We start from the raw sequence: 13,392 nt of genomic DNA, 5'->3' as shown, positions 1-13,392 counted from the left end.
ACTGCCAGACCTCTTTAGTTTCCCATCGTCCAAACTTTCCTGTGGATTTCCTGCGCACCACAGCAGGTGGAACCGCACATATGAGGGATATACTGTTGATGGGATTCAGAGTCTCTCATCGACAGTGAGAAAAATGAGATAGCGAGAGAGCGAGAGAGCACCCGGGGGCAGTGCTCATGTTGACCGGCGAGGGTGGAGAATTGGCACCGATTCCTTGATGCGTTCCTTTGAACTTCAGTTTTCTTGGCAGGACATAAGACAGCTGATGTAACTTTGCGCTTAAGAGAAAAAAGGAAAATATCGCAAGAGACAGAGGGTCCACCAGCACCTTGTTAATCTGTAGCCCGACCTGATGGGGCGGTCAGAAAACATAAAAGAACAAAGCGCGAGCGTTTTATTTTTTTGCCAGTTTCCATCGATATCACTCAAAACTCAGTAGATACTCAGAAAAATACTTTATTGATTATTTATGAGAGTAGAAACACAGGACCTAGTCATCCGCCGTGGCAGGTGCAGTTGCAGACGTCTACATTTCAGTCATCCAGAAGCAGAGTTTCCGGTCGCCTCCGATCACACACAGCGGAAGTCTCCGGTGCCAGCTGAGGCCCGATCCCACCGCGGCGGATCCGATCGTCACCGGCTGGAACGACACCGATATTTTAATATAATACTGCTGCGGTTGAGAATATTAAAAAAACTGATCTGGGATGTGAAACGCATCTCACTGACCTGTGGGTGGCCGAGATGGTGGATAAGTAGCTGACTACAGATCTTTCCTGGACATCCAGTGGTAGCGAATAGGTTTTCATTGGCTCGAGACCATCTGAGGAGGGAAACAGCATCAAATTAACTTTTTTTTTTAAACAGCTTCAAATTCATATTTAAAGTCTTTATATGTGATTCTTCACACTTAAATATAATGGAAATCAAGTATATCCTCTGAAAATAACTCTGTGAGTCATGACTGTCTACAATGGGTGTAACACCCGAGTCCCACTGTCTGTGATGTTTTCAGAGTTTTCAGAGTCCTATCTTCACTTTGTTTACATCGCCCGGACGGCCGGCTGACTCCTCCCCTCGTGTATAAAAGTTGTTTAATTGAGGGACTAGAGAAAAGAAGAATAACATACTGTACTCACTGCTTAACTGTGTTTCTAGATCACGCTCATTTCAGGTAAATTTACATGCAGTGTGAAGATACGAGCAGAATAAAGATCGCTAGCATTAGCATGCTAACACAACAATGCACCGCGAGTTGTTTTGGTTTCATGCTGGTGCTCAAGGGCGACATCTGCTGGATCAAGAAAAAAATCGCATTTAAAGCCTTTAAGGTTTTTAATCTACACGCACCAAAAAAATTATGATGCAAGTTTTAGATGTTTAGAAAACTTAAAAATAAAAATCATCTTTCAAGATACGAGCATGAATGAATTCCTCTTACTTGAATAGCCGAGCTTTGTCTATGTGAGCGGGTCTTTTTTCTTGAGGATAGCTGCAAAGAAAAGAAACATCGTTTAGGCACGTCCTTCACTATTCTGTGACATCACCTCGTCATGCAGATCCAACGGTATACCGGCCGTGCTTCGCTGTTTACCTGGAGCGAGTTATGTCCCAGATGAGCCAGTCGTTTCCTGCCACGGCGCCGACTTTGATCGTGTTTGTGAGGCACCAGTCGGCCGACATGAGCGGCGACTGGCCGCAGTCCAGTGACAGGATGGCCTGCTGCGTCACCAGGTCGTAGAAGCGTATTGTCCCCTTCTTCTCAGCCACCATTAACTGAAGGGGAAAGACGGGTCACTGTAAACTATTTACTGTATATTTAAACATGTTGGAGACAAAATATAAACTTCAGATACACAATTTTCTGACCACACACCTGACCGTGTGATGGGGAGTACAGTTTGAAGCTGCATATAAACTTCTACCTCAAAGAGTATGACCTCAAAGCACGAGTTTCTATCTGGAAGAAGTCCTTCATACCTTGAATGCTTCCTCCGGGTGCCAGCACACGCTGATGCCAGGAGAGCGAAGTCTGAGAGTAGTGCTTTCATTTCCATCCAGGTCCCAAACCCTGCACGGATAAATCAGGTATCAAAATGTACACAGAAAAACTAAAAGACATTGATGCCTTCAGTGTATTGGAATTTATTTTACTCGCAAATTCCAAGACTTATACTCGTGCAACGCTTTAACTTTCATCCAAAGAAATTCCTATGGATTCTTTGTAAACATTAGAGATCTCAGGTTAACGTGAAAAGGTACAAACTGAGGGATTTTAATCTGTTCTCATTAGTTTTAATGATCATTTCACTTCATCTGTGGACTGCACTAAAATTTCAATTTTATTTTTATTATTTTTATTTGAACATATTTTCAGATTTAATAATTTCAGTGATTTTTTAATTTTCTATTTGAATGTTTCTTTTCTTTCCTCTGTCATGATGCTTTTGATGTCTTGTGTGAAGCACTTTGAATTGCCTTGTTGTTGAAATGTGCTATAGAAATAAACTTGCCTTGCCTTAAAATTCAAGACAACTCTACTCCCTCTTAATTAACAACAAAGACGGGATTTGAGCGATTCCAAGATTATCCCTTTGATGCTTCCATAATATCTGAAAGACTTCATTTTGCTTGAGTTTTTTTTCTTTGTTGGGGCGCTCGATCTAAAACATCACAACATTTTATCGTCCAGATATCTTAAATGTTACACACGTTCAACTTTGACCGGGAAAGACGTGAGGGCAAAGTTTCCAAATTTGCCAAAATAATCTTAAAAAGAGGCGGTTAGTTGTTTCTTGATGAACAAGTATCACATGGGAAATGATAGATGACAAATTCAAGTTTCTTTTTTTGTTTCTCATTTATCCAACTCTTGGTTGTGTGTGTGTGTGTGTGTGTGTGTGTGTGTGTGTGTGTGTGTGTGTGTGTTGTGATGTTCAGGGTCTTTCTGCTTTTCCAGGGAAAGAGAGCTCCTTTTCTCAGAGCTGGGCCCTGAGCTGTGAAGACAGACAGGCTAATGCTGGACTCCTCTTTCAGGGGAAAACGCCAACCTCACATTACATTGAGCTATGATAGCAGGGGCAGTAGCATGGGCGGAAGGGGGGATGGATGGGGGGGTGGGGGGGGTGGGGGGGGGGGTGACACACACATCACCCTGGCCTGAATCTGCGTTACGCTCCACTCGGATTACAACAAATGTTTCGCTGTGGGCGGCCCCGCTGCCATTCATCTTCTGCGGAGTACAGAGAGGGCAGCAGAACGCACGTCAGCTGAGGAAGAGCGGCGGAGGAAAAAGTTGAACAACATCCTACTTAGTGCGAAATGAAAACAGAGCGGACTCGCAACCCGATGGCCAACCACGAATCAAAGCTCGTTTGTGGATTACGACCAATCTTCATTCAAATAATAGTCGGATCTAAAATCTGAATAAGGCCTATGATAGCAGAGAAACACCGCAGATGTAATGGATCAGTAGGATGGAGGGAACTTCTTGTCCTGAGACCTGGATCTCTGGTTAACCACATCTGAACTAGAAGAAAAGGTGGGGAAGGGGGCACGGGGTGGCTACAAGTTTTTCTGGGAAATTTAAAAAGAAACTCTTGTGAGGTATGGGATGAAGTCATGCAGGATACATCATCTAATAAAGCCTTCCAAAGAGCATCTAAAAGTCAAGTGTGTTGTTTGAGTGATTGATGGCGTCAGGGAGGATATGCCCCGTCTCAGATGGAGACCTCAGTAAACACTCAACTTTTTCCCCTTCCTCATCTCCCCTGCAGCAGGATAGAGCCCCGGTCAAAAAAAACTCTCCAAAAACCTCCATCATGGAGCATGAGCGAGGCCGAGAGGGGAAAAAAATACAGAACCCTCAGACCACACCAGGAAAACAACGGCTAAACCCTATTCTTTCAGACCAAGCACTGCTCAATTGCACGCTACACCACCAACGGCCAAACCGTGGTCAAACCGCTCCGCCCTTCAAACGGAGAGCACCGACTCCCTGAGAAAACACGACCTCGGGCCGAACGAGGTGACACACGCCCGACCTTCTCTGATAAAACACGGCGTAATTGCACAACACTAAAATCAAACCGATAACACTTTTCTTCCATCGAAAACAAAGAGTGGGGAAAAAAGGGGGACATCTGAAAATCAGGTACTGTGCTATCTGAGTGGGACGACTGCGCGGGCCAGGGCCTTACGGGCAGTGAGTGGAGTTAAACGGGGAAATGCCGTAAGCGCTTTTGCGATATGATTTATTGTAGAGAGTAGAGTAAATAATCGAAAGGCGACTCTCTGGAGGGAGAGAACCGGTCGAGTCAAACCAGCAAATAATCCCATCGCAAAAAGCCTTTAAGAGGTTCACCCTGGTGTCGTTGCACAACAGGACCGGTCCAAATTTGACCTTTTGACCTAATAATTACTTTGTTGAACAGCTTGACTGTGTTCTTTTATTTTGTCGGGCCACAGGTCAGAGATTGCATTTTCAGCCCCCGCCAAAATAAAACACACTCCCAGCACTTTGCCTCAAATCCAGTCAAGCTCTGTTATCAGCTCTCTTCTCATCGAGGAGGGTTTGCTGATGGAGGCTGTTGGTGGTGGGGGTGGTCCACTCACCCCCTCTACCTCCCTATACCCTCCTCCCCTGGTTTCCGTGGCGACTGCTAAGCCCGAAGTTACGACAAATCTGTTGCAATTCTGATTTTTAAATCCCCATAATATTTAAAACAAGACACAAGACAACCAACTAAGAGTAAGTAGCCCGAGGACACATCGATCATGTTGCTGCAGGAGCTGGGGATCGAACCCTCGACCTTCCATTTGAGAGACGACGACGACTCGACCATCTGAGGCCGCGGCCCGCCCCGCAGTGTTGAATAACATTCAGATTAAACTCGATGTTTTACAGCGTATTTACACGATGGTTGGATGTTGATGAAAAGGCGAGAGATTGGTTGAAAAGCATGTCGGGGGGATATGAAGCTGTAATTTGTTTCCCTTACACAACTTAAGGGATTGGGCGAATGCAAACAGATTAACGTCGGGAACAGGACAACATGCTGTAAACCATATGCATATTGCAGCAGCAGCAGCAGGTGTGTTATCCTGACTTCATCTGTGAACTCAGTCAACCCCAAAATCCTCTCAGCATCCTGCAGTGTGGCCTCATGATCTCTAGGTGGCAGGTTTCCCCACAGACTCCCCTCTCTGTGCGTCTATACTGATACTTATGAGCTGATATAGACTACATAAACCCAACGTAAACTCCCTGAAGGGCGTGGAGTCTGGCTCCCCGCCTCGATGCTGCAGCGTCAGGTTGCACGTTGGCTACAGTCGAGTTCCCACAACTGCAGGGGGACGGTGATGACAAAGCTAAGCAAACTTATAGTAGAGGAACCGCTGCCAAATCTAACAGAGCGATGGAGAGGTCATGAGAGCATACATGCAGGCAATCACCTCCCCTCCCCTCCCCTCCCCTCCGTCTCTGCAGGACTAGTTTCCTCCTCTCATATTGAGGCTCGGTTTGTGTGGGCTGACTGGAAGCCCCTTCTCCCGTTTAACTTGATCCATCCCTTGTTCCGCCTCTGTCTTCCTCCCGCGTCCCATATTTTCTCAACATGACAGAATTTAAATCTTTCAGCAGATGGAGCGCACCGCTGTTTTCTCTGGCCGGTCAGCAGAGGAAGGGGAAGAGGAGAGTGGAAGGGAGGGGGGGGGGGGGAGAGAGAGAGAGAGAGAGAGACGAGTTCGGCCTGATGTGGCAGAACGAGGCTCTGAGCAGGACACGACGATCATGGAGCTGCGTGTCTGTCAGAGTGTTTTATAGGGCAGAATTTTACACTGCGATATCATACTAGTGAAAATAAATGATATCAATACTAAACGCAAGCACTAGGCATCTAATATCAGGTTGTTTTCTTGTGTTTAGTTCCCAAAAATTGCAAGCGAGTTTCTGCACACTGCCTACGTTGGCAAAGCGTCAGAACCAAAAACATTGCCAACGAATTTCTGCAGCTCGGCCCGAGCTCTCTCTCTCTCTCTTTCACTTGCAGCAGCTTTTGGTTAAAATATGAAAGAGGATCTGAATTCAGCACTTTACAATGCTATCGATCATTAAAACAAAGCCGATTGTATCGTTTTAAATCACAAATTATTGAACACATGACACAGAGAGGTCTAAGGTCTTTGTCATATTTCAACACGAGATGTCGAGTGAGTGTTTTCATGTTTTTTAAAGGGATAGTTTGGTATTTTTAAAGTGGGGGTTTGTATGAGGTCGATAGTAAGTGTATTAGCTACAGGAGATGTTGGTCAGAGAGCCTGCTTGAACACTAGGCTATACATCCCTGCAGATGAGGCTGTTTGTACCATATAATTGAGATATTTTTAAGAAAACCTGAGCTAAAAACATGATTGTATGATTTAAAATGATTGTTGGGGTTTAAACTTTTGATCAGACAGAAGAAGTAAATGTTTGCATGTTGCATTTGATCCAGCCAGCAGGGTGTCCCAGGCGTGACCCCCGGCTTCTGGCACATTTCCCCCCCCTCCTCTAGCATTAATTGAAAAAGGAACATTTGGGGACCCCTTGTTTGAGATCCCCCTCAGAGCGGAAAAACTGCCTGCAGTTAATTGGATTTCCATGTTTAACTAATTAGCTCGAAAAGCTACAAAGCAGCTCTGTGCTTACGCACGGTCACACCGGAGCATGTGGTGCTTAGCATCGTGTTTCACTGTGGAAACAAGGTCTCGACTTTCTGCACCATTAACAGAGAACAGGACTGAAAATCAGAAGCGGGGAACACACACACACACACACACACACACACACACACACACACACACAAAAACACACACACATGGAAATAAATACGGTTTGGACCTGCAAGTGTGGTCATCGCTGACGGAAGCAATTTGTTTCCCCTCCGTGGGCTCGAACACCAAATGGTTAATGTAGCTGGTGTGGCCCTCCATCACCTAGGCAACAGTGTACAGAACAATATGTAAACAAAAGACAGCAAACACATGATAGATAACCTGAAATGAGAATCTTAGAGATCAAATGTGTGCTCGGTGTACTGGCTCTCTGTGCTGCTTTTCCTGTATCACTAAGTACTACATGTCAGCACCGAGTAAAGAAAAGTTTGACGTCGTCTGACAAGCGCAGTGTTGTGGGCCAATGTGCTCCAGATGTTCCACTACCTTGACTTCATGCCGATCCTGGAGATCAGAAGTCAGCAGGCGTAGCTTTCTGTCGGCTGCGGCGGTGCAGAATCTGCGCAGGGGGAGAGGAAGAGGAAAAGAAAAGGGAGGATGTGAAAACAAACAAAAAGAGAGAACATCAAAACAGAGTCAGACTTTATAGACCCAATGACAGACGACATCTCTCTCTCTCTCTCTCTCTCTCTCTCTCTGCACACACGCCTGCGGCCGCTCCAGACTGACACCTCAGCACGAGAGGGTGTCGGCGTGTGTGGTAGAGACTTGGACGGCGATCAGTGGAGAAGCTGCCAGGGAGATTCTAATTGCAAGTAAGATAAACAGGGAGAAAAACAAGATTCCTCACGCCATCTACGCATGTCTCTTGTTGAAGAAACCTGCACAGAGAGCCGGGCAGAGGACTTTCCCTCTAATCAGCCGCAGTGCACACCGGTGCCTGCAATTATTCACACAATTACACTACCTCACTTGTGACAAGAAAAACACACACATATCAGCAGAATAAACAGACAGCGGTTCACACATTTGCAGATGGATTTGGCGTGATGTCACTGCATAAACCCCACGACGTGCTCCAGGGTGTTACTGTTACAGTAGATTAGATTATTTGAGGATGGGAGGTCTAACCCCACACGTTCATGCTGCACTTTGCAGGGACTGAAAATCCAAGCCATTCTCTCACAATTTCAGCACAGGAGGAATCTGAGCTTTGTTGTGGAGCACCTGGGATTAATTGTGCAAACACACGACAAAAAAACGAGAGACAAGACTTTGCTCTTTCCTCTGCGAATTCAACAAAAAATAAATCGTCTTTGTCTGCATTCAACATTTGAATCCTCTGCTCCCAATGCAAGTTAGTTAAAAATATCTCATCTTTTTGCTACACACTTCACAATATGTAAAAAAGGATTTGGAAAAGCTCCTCGGAGGTGCTTTTGGTTTGCGTCGATTTTGGCGCCCCCTGTGGAGAAAGTGGTATGTCGTTACGCTCCGCTGATCCTGCCCTGTATATTTTAGTAGTTTTAAATACACAGGGGAGTGTAGGGCTGGGCGATATCGACCAAAACTCATATCTTGATATATATCGATATGTCTTTTATTAACAGTGAAAACACATGGAAAAATAAACTACCTGTTTGTGAATTTAAAAAGTAATATTATAAAATAAAAATGTTCCTTAAATGCAATAAAAGAGAGAGAGAGGAGGAGCAGGGTTAGGAGGGACAGACAGTCAGTCATCATCAGTGAGATGAGAAAAAGGTGACCTGGCACCTGTGTGACGTTATTTTAATGCAACATAAACTATATCCATATTAACGATATTGTCTTACCCTATATTTTGTTTGAAAATATATCGATATATCTTAAAAACTCGATATATTTCCCAGCCCTAGGGGAGTGTAAAAAAAAGTCTGTTCTTCAGCATGTTGTGAGTCTCTATTTACAGATTCAACATAAAAATGTAGAATCGTCTGGATTTCCAGTTTGTGAAGTGCTCTGGTTTCTGTTGTAGTACATTTGTAGTCCGAGCTTTACGTATCAGCAGGCTTTTGGTGTTTGCAGAAAATAAAGCCGAAACCTCTGTCCTCACTTTGACATACCTGCTTCCAATGCCAGCATTCTAACAATGATTTATTCGTCTCCGTGAACAGATATCTGGACAAAAGTGAAGCTAACAATATATTATATACCAAACCTTTTCAACTCGAGCCACAAACCTGCTGGACACTGTGTTGCGATAACCAATCAGCGATTCGTTTCCCCGACTACCTGAAATGCATCACGAATGATCGACGTCCATTCATCAATCATTAAAAAATATATATTTTCTTCTCCTCCTGAGGACAGAACTGACAACGCTCCACTTTTTCTTTTTTTTTTTCCAACATCTGCATGATGATGATGTTATTTCTGCAAACTTCTGCAACAATATATTTATTGGTTTGGTGGCACTTTTGGGGCGCTCGCTGACAATCTCTACGTGCAACTGCGCTGTCGTTTTAAGACACGGTGCGGTTCTGCCCTCTGCGGCAATGTGCATGTGCTCACGAGCTAATCAAAAAAAACTGCTGCGAGAAGCTAAACAACCCTGTGAACCGTGCCATGACAAGATAAAGCAATATTACTGGACTCTGCAAGCCCATTGTTTGAAAACGGTCAACATGTGGAGTAAGTGGATGTGTATTCATGTAATTTACACTCTGCTTCTTGCTCGATCACTCTCTCTTTTTCTCTTCTGATCTTCATCTGTCCTCTTCCTCCTAGCCTCAACCATTCTTTGTATAACTGAAGGGCTGTGTGTTAACTTTTTTGTCGTATCTGTAAAGACAAATCTGTGTATGCAGTGAAAGTCAGACATTATTTGTGGATAGTCTAGTGTTTGCAGGATTCAGTACTTGGCAGGCCTTCCCATTTCAGGCTCTTAGGTGGATGATGGTGTGGCAATGCTCATGCTGCATCTCCTCTCCTCCCCCCCTATACTGTGGGCCCCTGCTCAGAGTCTAGCCCTGTGAGAAAGTTGTACTTTTCCTGGAAGGCACGGCTGTGTGCAGATCTTAGGGAGCGATGGAACCTGAGTGGGCAGTCATCAGCACAATAACATGCGCGCACGTCACAGGGCTGGCTCGAGGGCCCTGCGGAGTAAACCACAGAAGGCCGGGAATTATCGCTGCCTTTCCTTTTCAATTACAGAAAGCTTAAACACCTCCGGAGGGACCGCCGAACCTTCCCATGCAGCGCTGCAATTAGGAGCAAACGCTCGCTTTCGAACAATCTAGAGCTCGGCTGAACTTCCCTCCCGTCCAAAGCCACCTGAAATAACTTTGGCTCTGATCCGGGGCAGCTGCAGAGTGACAGTGAGAGGAGGCTACGGCTGCATGCACAGAGTGGCTTTCTCTGCGACTGCTTCTTCTTCTTCTGCTAAGAGGAGTGTTTGTGAATACTCATCCCCGTTGTGTTTGCAGACGTACAGTTTAGATGTTTGGTGTCTGATGTGGGAGTGAAGCCTCCTTTTTCCTCGTTTAATGGTTTTGGTGACCTCTTACATAACAAGAGGCTCTAGTGAAGCTGCAGATGTCCCTCCATAGAGCCTGTTATTCCAGAGAGGTCATTACTCAAACTGATTAATGACTGAGCAAATATGTCAGCACATTTCATAAAAGAGGGGGCATGTCAATCAAACCCAAGTTTCCAACTGTCACCGAATGATGTGCAGGACGTGTATGGAAAAAAAAAATGATGTTGCATGGATAAAAGCTTAGAATCTAAATAATCCATTAAATAAGGTTGTTTCAGGATACAGGGGATAAAAAGGATATATCAGCTAGAGGGCATGGCGGGAAGGCAAACTATAAACACATTATTTTAAAACAGAAAATAAGTTAATTTAGGAGCATGCTCGATTCAAAGTGTTGCTGTCAAGACATTTGAGGCGTTCTTTAATTAAAATTATTTTCTCAATAACTTTTAAAGGCAGGGTTGGTCATTTTCTCCAGATCCACTTTTAAAGATTTTCATTTAAATTCTCTTAAGGTCCTGACAGAAATGAATAATTCTTTTTCTCTGAAAAAAGGAACCAAGATGATCCGTCACCTGTAGCAGTTTAAACTTTGACCAATCATCTGCCACGAGGTACCAATCTGATGAACCAATCACGCCTCCCTGCTCGTTCTCTACACCCTGGCCCTTTCTGAATAGCCACAGTTCAGTATGCAGTATGTACTATTCAGTATGGAGTTTCAGCATACTGAACCCTCGTGGTCATTCAGTATGCATCTTTTGGGTCCACCTCAGTAGACTGAACATTTCAGTATGGATACTAACTTCCGGGTTTTATGCAGTATGGATCGGATGCGTGCTTTCAGGAAATGAATTGTATTTCACCACCCACAATGCAGTGCGAAATTAAACGTAAATCGTCACGTCCGCCTCCAAATCAAAACAAACGAGCGTGGATTAATTGAATAAATTTTTAATCTAGAGTTAAAGTCCCGACTGAAATCACTACTTTTAATTAACAACAGAAAATAAAACAAATATCTGCATTATTATAAAACCTTTCCCCCTCTATTTAAATAATGATGTCACTATTTAAATGTGTCTTTATATTACTGTCTTTCATTTGTACTTTCCTTTATGTACTGTATCTTATTTAGTTATTTAATCTGTCTTTTACTTGATTTACATTGTGATATTGTTTTTTTTACCTGACTGTATATGCGCATTACTCTTCTTGAATAAAGCTAAACAAAAAAAAAAACGGGTGAATGCGGCCGGTTCGGGAAACGTAAATGACGTCACTTCCATACTGAATGAATCAGAAGAAGTAGAAACAAATATCTGCATACTGAATAGTAGGTACTAAACAGTACACAGCACGGATAGTAGGGACTGACTACTGACAGATTGAGTAGGTACTTGGCAATTCGGATACAGCCCCCGCATGCCCTACATGTAGGAGACAAACTGTCACCTGGTTGAGGGTTCTTGAAGGAAAGTACCTGATAGTAGGTATTCTGTCCAGCCTCGACTCAGGGCTCCAAGCGAGAGCATCAACACGCAACTCATGATGGAAAGCGCGGAGGACATTGAACTCAACTCCCTCTACCTCCATGTCCTCCTCCTGTAGACAGAAATATGCATTTAAAGAATAATAAACTGCATTTCTGTTTGGTAAATCCAATCATGTGAAGCCTTTTTCTCTAACCTGGAAGAGGCAGGTTCCCACAACCACATACTGGTTTCCACCGTAGGCCAGCAGAGAGACGGGGGTGCCAGAGCAGAAAGGGCTGAATTCAACCACGTGAACGTAGTCCTCACATGGCAGCGTGTAAGTGGGGGTGCGGCTCGAGTCCTCCTGCATGATCACGGATCCTGGTAAAGCTTTATCTGTAAAAAAAACAACAACAACATATCAACAAATATCTTAATTCATGCATTGTTTACTGATTTTGATCTGTTTTTGCACATTTACATTTAATCTTTCATATTTAATCTTCCTATTTAAGACTAGTAATGTTTAGTTAAATCCTGGTTGTATATATTCACATTCTTAGTTTTGATATTTTTAGTGCTTATTTACTTTGTATTTAATATTATATTGTGTTTAGATTTGCTAATATTGTGTTTTTTACTCATATTGTGTGTTTGGATAACCTGCTGCTGTAACAACACAATTTCCCAGTTTGGGATCAATAAAGTAATTCTATTCTATTCTCATAGCAGTATATGGCATAATCCTAACTACTGAAAATGATGAAATCCAGTTATCAGCATGAACAGTTGCAGCACAAATAACTCCCTAACCTTTAAATATCACAATTAAAGCAGATGTTTCAAATGCACTCAATGGATATGCACGTTTTTACGCTAAATGTTTGGGGGGAAAAAATCAAACCAAACCTCACTCACGTATCATCGTTTTTAAGAAATGTTGAATTTAAAGACAAACCATAACCAGTAGGGCTCATAAAATGTAATTTTTATAAACTGTAGACGCCACTGCTTAATTCGGCATACTTGAAAAAACAAGGCAATGCTTTATTTTAGATATATTTCAATTTCCATGTGATCCCATTAGCGCTGAGCTGAGGCTACTTTACGGGTTAAACTCCTAAATCCTACGATTAACTACTGCAGATTAGAGTCAAACACAGACGCCGAATTAAGCATTAGTCTTGCAAATAGTGAATGGTTTAAAATATCTCTCAAAACATTAAGCACACAGTTAAGCTGAGGAGTGATTAAAAAACATGAACATTTCTCTATGGGATGCAGTACAGCTGTTATCTGGGTCACCGCTTGCTAGCAATTCTCCAAATAACAGTTTATACTGCGCGAATTCATGTTTTAACAACTCAGGCTGAGTACATGATAGTTACCTCTTATTTATGGGGGGGTTTAATCCGTTTCAGAATACTAAACCGACTGATTAAAAACTCACTATCCTTTTTGAAAAGTATGTATTTCACTCAAATGGTGCGCGCGTTTCATGTGTTGTGAAGTTTCTTCCGGGTTCGGCATGGAACGTACCACTAACGGCAAATGCGAAGGGGTGTTTCGCGTGACGTATTTTCAAACATCGATTTCAAACGTGAAACATATCGGCTATTTTAAAGTTAGTCGGTTTTATTTGTGTCTAGTAGCAACTGTGTGGTCGTCTAACATGAAAAACTA

General features: G+C 43.3%; 1 protein-coding gene across 1 annotated transcript; it reads right to left on the bottom strand.

Moving 5' to 3' along the window:
• Positions 1-440: 440 nt before the first annotated feature.
• On the bottom strand, positions 441-13,347 carry nup37 (nucleoporin 37). The gene is made up of 10 exons (XM_061030067.1): positions 13,098-13,347; positions 11,924-12,105; positions 11,718-11,839; positions 7,201-7,273; positions 6,881-6,975; positions 1,981-2,071; positions 1,595-1,776; positions 1,442-1,492; positions 730-823; positions 441-640 (listed from the first exon to the last, which is right to left on the bottom strand). The coding sequence occupies exons 2-10, from the start codon at positions 12,077-12,079 to the stop codon at positions 527-529; spliced, it is 978 nt and encodes a 325-aa protein (XP_060886050.1). The 5' UTR covers positions 12,080-12,105; positions 13,098-13,347; the 3' UTR covers positions 441-526.
• Between the last annotated feature and the right edge of the window lie 45 nt (positions 13,348-13,392).

The sequence above is a fragment of the Labrus mixtus genome, chromosome 22 (genome assembly GCF_963584025.1).
Source record: "Labrus mixtus chromosome 22, fLabMix1.1, whole genome shotgun sequence".
Lineage (NCBI taxonomy): Eukaryota > Metazoa > Chordata > Actinopteri > Labriformes > Labridae > Labrus > Labrus mixtus.
Note: the sequence above shows the minus strand (reverse complement) of the source record. Positions and strands in the feature narration are given on the sequence as shown.

Coding starts and splice junctions, on each gene's coding strand:
- nup37 (XM_061030067.1), bottom strand. CDS start 12,079: ATGCAGGAGGACTCGAGCCGCACCCCCACTTACACGCTGCCATGTGAG. Junction 1,493..1,594: donor TGGGACATAACTCGCTCCAG/GTAAACAGCGAA, acceptor TTTTCTTTGCAG/CTATCCTCAAGAAAAAAGAC. Junction 641..729: donor ACCATCTCGGCCACCCACAG/GTCAGTGAGATG, acceptor GTGTCGTTCCAG/CCGGTGACGATCGGATCCGC.